This window comes from Limulus polyphemus, unplaced genomic scaffold (genome assembly GCF_000517525.1).
Source record: "Limulus polyphemus unplaced genomic scaffold, Limulus_polyphemus-2.1.2 Scaffold5634, whole genome shotgun sequence".
Classification (NCBI taxonomy): Eukaryota; Metazoa; Arthropoda; class Merostomata; order Xiphosura; family Limulidae; genus Limulus; species Limulus polyphemus.
Genome location: NW_013671244.1, coordinates 60,786 through 65,352, shown reverse-complemented (window position 1 = coordinate 65,352; position 4,567 = coordinate 60,786). Strand labels below are relative to the sequence as shown.

General features: G+C 32.2%; 1 protein-coding gene across 1 annotated transcript in view; it reads left to right on the top strand.

The window, feature by feature from the left end:
• Positions 1 to 376: 376 nt before the first annotated feature.
• LOC106472814 (polypeptide N-acetylgalactosaminyltransferase 5-like) overlaps positions 377 to 4,567 on the top strand; it is a gene marked incomplete at its 5' end in the record, with an annotated part of 6,974 nt that continues 2,783 nt past the window's right edge. Inside the window, 4 exons of the mRNA XM_022401355.1 lie at positions 377 to 547; positions 1,149 to 1,266; positions 2,201 to 2,381; positions 4,414 to 4,553. Coding sequence (XP_022257063.1) covers positions 377 to 547; positions 1,149 to 1,266; positions 2,201 to 2,381; positions 4,414 to 4,553 — 610 coding nt within the window. The remainder of the gene's footprint in view (positions 548 to 1,148; positions 1,267 to 2,200; positions 2,382 to 4,413; positions 4,554 to 4,567) is intronic.

Genomic DNA, 4,567 nt, shown 5'->3' with positions numbered 1-4,567 from the left:
AATAAATACTGTGGCTTTTGTGACAAACAGGAGGAAATAGTTTGTCTGATAATTGATGAAAATGAATAATATTTGTAGCTTTTTTAAGAAATAGAAGTACACTAGTGATATTAGTGATGAAAATTAATCAAATTAGTGGTTTTGTGTGACAAACAAGAGTTGAGTAGTTTGTCCAATAATTGATATTATTAGTGACGAAAACTAATAAAGTTTATTGCTTTTTCTGACAGAAGCCGAGTAGTTTGTCAAATAATTGATGTTATTAGTGATGAAAACTAATAGTTTATTGCTTTTTGTGACAGAAGCCAAGTAGTTTGTCCAATAATTGATGTTATTAGTGACGAAAACTAATAAAGTTTATTGCTTTTTGTGACAGAAGCCGAGTAGTTTGTCCAATAATTGATGTTATTAGTGACGAAACATTTGAGTACATCCCAGTATCGGACATCACCTATGGTGGGTTCAACTGGAAGTTAAGCTTTCGATGGTACAAAGTTCCTCAAAGGGAAATAGATCGTCGTGATGGTGACAGAACCAAGCCTATCCGGTAAGAGTTTCTCTCCAGTACATATACACACACATCTAAGAATGTTATTAGCAATAAAGAAGTTACTGTAGTTTTACACCGAAAGCAAAGAGAGCACTACACAGTAATATCATTTTTACTTTTCTTGAAATTATATTTAAATACTCCATAAGCAGGATATTGAACTATATTCTGTTAGCGGAAACATTTGAGTCTCACCGTGTTCGGAAAACAACATTCATTATATTTATCTTTATTAACCTCACAAGGATTGAACCTGTAGCGAAAAGTGAAATTAGTAAAAGTGCATGTAAAGCGTAGCTGTTAAACGTTAGCTAACATTGATATTTGTGTATTTACTCGTTCTTTTGTAAGAGTATAAATGGTTTAAAATAAGAAATGATTTCAGCATCAAGTATACATGAACTGTCACATCAATGTTTGCTACATAACGTGCTATTTGTGTTGTACTCACTCCGGGTATTGAAACCTGGTTTTTAGCATTAGAAGTCTTTAGACTTAGCCACTGAAGCAAATTAGTTATACAAAAAATTATTATTACCTTGTCTTAACTCCTAGGAAATATTTAATATATTTCTTCTTTTTTTTTTGTAATATTCAGATCTCCAACAATGGCAGGAGGATTGTTTTCCATAGATAAAGACTATTTTGAATATATAGGAAAATATGATGAAGGGATGGACATTTGGGGGAGTGAAAACCTGGAACTTTCATTCAGGGTTTGTTTACTTTAAGCTACTTTTTTAATCTGAAGGTTAAAATTTCTATAAAGTGCAAGTTTCGTGGCATAATACGTCTAGAATAAAATATATCCAATAAAGCCTTGCTAACACCCTAGAAACCATGGGAAAAATATAGTAGTAATATAAGATAATTTTCAGAATTTCTCGAAATACGCTTATAAAATGCATAACTGTATATGATAAATAAATTACTTAATGGAATAACCTATATTTTTTCTACCAATATCTTATACTTGTGTGATAACAAGAGTAAACATGTAGGGAAGAAGAGATAAAAACTTAACACGTGATTCCTGAGTAGAATGAAATTTTCTCTAGAAATATTGTCACTGAAAAATTACCTCTGTAGTGTCACCGTTTTCAGGTTTTAAGATCCAGAATATATTAAATTTCCAAAGGTTCACAACATGGCAGATTCATCTATTATTTTTGTTTTTAATGGATGAGACTCCTTCAAAACTTGTTTCATCGGTAATATTTTGGATGGAAATAAAAGTGAGAATAAGACATATTTCACTGTAGCTAATTAACGAGGAAAATAGCTTGTTTTTTTTTACTGGTGATGTAATCATGTTACAAGTAAGTAAAAACATTAACTTATCAAGTCCAAGATTGTAATACTGATATTAATGTGCTTGAAGAGGCTTATATTGTTCTATGGTTTGCTGTATGTGACCTAGGCTCAGGTGCTTACACTGAATTGCTAGTGAAATAGCTACGTTAAACGTTACGATAACAATAGTTTGTATGATGATATTTTAATTGGTAATTACAACATAATACATGTTACATCTTTACCAAGTGGATTAGCTATCGGCTGTTTCTATGCTATTATATTAGAAACACTTCACACCTACTGTTTACTTATTTAGTGTGTTTGTAAATGTACATTTTTCATACTTTCTTCCAGATATGGATGTGTGGAGGAACACTTGAAGTTGTCCCTTGCTCTCACGTTGGCCACGTTTTCCGCAGCGCGACACCGTACACTTTTCCCGGAGGTGAGAGTAACATTATCTATCGAAACATTGTACGACTTGTCTCCGTCTGGCTCGATGAATGGAAGGATTTTTATTACATGTTTAATCCAGGTAATAGTTTTATTGTTACGTGGAACTAGGCTTAAGATAAGTGAACAAAACAAAATAAGCTTGTTTTTCAAATAACTATAAACTTTAGGTTAGTTATTGGATTTCAAGGTAAAAACCCGTGTCTCGGTGTGTAATTAACAAGAACTACCCATATTTAGACTAGAATGATTAATGAGTTTTCATGACAATTTGAGGAGATCGTCAAAACTCAGTGAAAAGAGTATTATGGGAAACTAATCGTGATTTTGAAGCGATATAAAGTTTTGTATCTTTACATGTAATTTAAACAAACTATATTATTATGAGTACATCTTTAATTGTAAAATTTCAATCAGGCCTAAAAATAAAGGTTAATTTACCAGTCAAATAAACCAGTAAAGTTTCTGAAAATGCATTTTTAACTGTTTTACGACACGTTATAACAAGTTCATACGATCTTGTGCTATTTTTTGATAAAGTGAAGTGCCTATTAAATCACTAATTATTATATGAAAAGCATAATAGCCAAGTTCAACTTTTGAAAATTAAAGTCAACACAAGTACGGAAAACAGTATCCCTTAATACCTCAGTTTGGAACTTTCTCTAAACTAAATTCTTGTCATGTTTAAAAAACTAGTTATAATAAACCAGATATGACACAACCATTAAAATTTGGAGAGAATAATTATGATTTTCTAACTGCATATTATGTCATTGCAATCATATGTACTATTGTATTACAAGTTATATATGTCTTTGGTCTTTGTTTCCCCAGACATTCCTAATCTCATGTAATTATTTCACATATCTGTTCACTTTTTTTGTTCAGTCATAAATAAATAATCTGTCAATTCATGTGGATTGATGTTCACAGGCCTAAGTAACCGATATCAATTCTAACATTTAAATACTAAAACCTTCTTTACCAATAAAACTTGTGTACTTGAGAACGATCACACAAGTGATCGAAACGTCGTACTTGTTCTAAAAAGTAATCTTCCTTACTATAAAAACCTGTAAATTATAATAAAATAATCAGATTGACAAAAATCTAGTATAGTTGTTACAAGCGTGACATGAAACCAGGACATTGTAGCCACTTAAGCATTTGTACTGATGCAACTGTATTAAAACTGGACTGAAGTGCTTTTATAACACAGAGTGAAATGTCAGCCAATGAGAAAGTATATTGATAGCTAACCCATTCAGAGGTCAGAACGGCTGTTTTAGCTTCACTGGAGAGACGTCAAAACAAAATCCATGTGTTCCATATGGAACTGTCATCCTTACAAAAAATAACTGAAAAGGAATAGACGATGAAAAACATCATGGGTAATTTCACTATTTAAATGATATCCATAGAGTACAGTAACGGTGAAAAACACCCACAGTAATTACAAGGTAAAAAGACATTTTGTCCCAAAATTGAACACCAGCATATCGGGACACCACCCTAACACCAAAATACCACAACAATCAGGAGAAAACTAGAAAAAACTATGATAGAACAAATGTGAGATAAATTTATGGTTGAATCACACCCGTTAAATAAATTAAAAGTACTAAAAAAAAAACTGCAAAATTTACAAATCCAATCCCAGTAAGGAACTCTTGAATATGTGCTGCTGACCATTTATTTTGTACACTTTAATTTGCAGATATCAGAAGTACCCAATCAAATCTTTTAGGCAGGCATTCTTATTCTACATCAATTAGGGTTAGCATCTCTGCTAAATTTGTTCAAAGTAACATAGTTGTAAAGCTTGACTCTTGTGTAACACGCATTTTTCTGGGGGAGAAGGGTAAGCTGTATGCATAACCACAGAACAAATCTTGAACTATAGGACTGGAGGTACGTCATGAGAAGCCTTATAAGTGAACAGTGATGGAGACCACTTGTATTCGTTAGCCAGAGCTCCAAGTCCCTCTTTTCACTCGCGAGTGTTTCATCAAAATGTTTAATACTAATTATTACAATAATATTATTATTTCATAGTTTCCTAACTGAAAGTAGACAGCTACTTCTGTTACACTTAACTTTCTTCATTGTAGGAGCCAAGAGAATTGAGGTGGGAGATATCACAGCCAGGAAACAGCTACGTGAAAAGTTGAAGTGTAAAAGTTTTCGTTGGTACTTGGAGAATATCTTTCCAGAGTCTCAAATGCCACTAAATTATTACTATCTCGGAGAAGTACGTTTTATTCA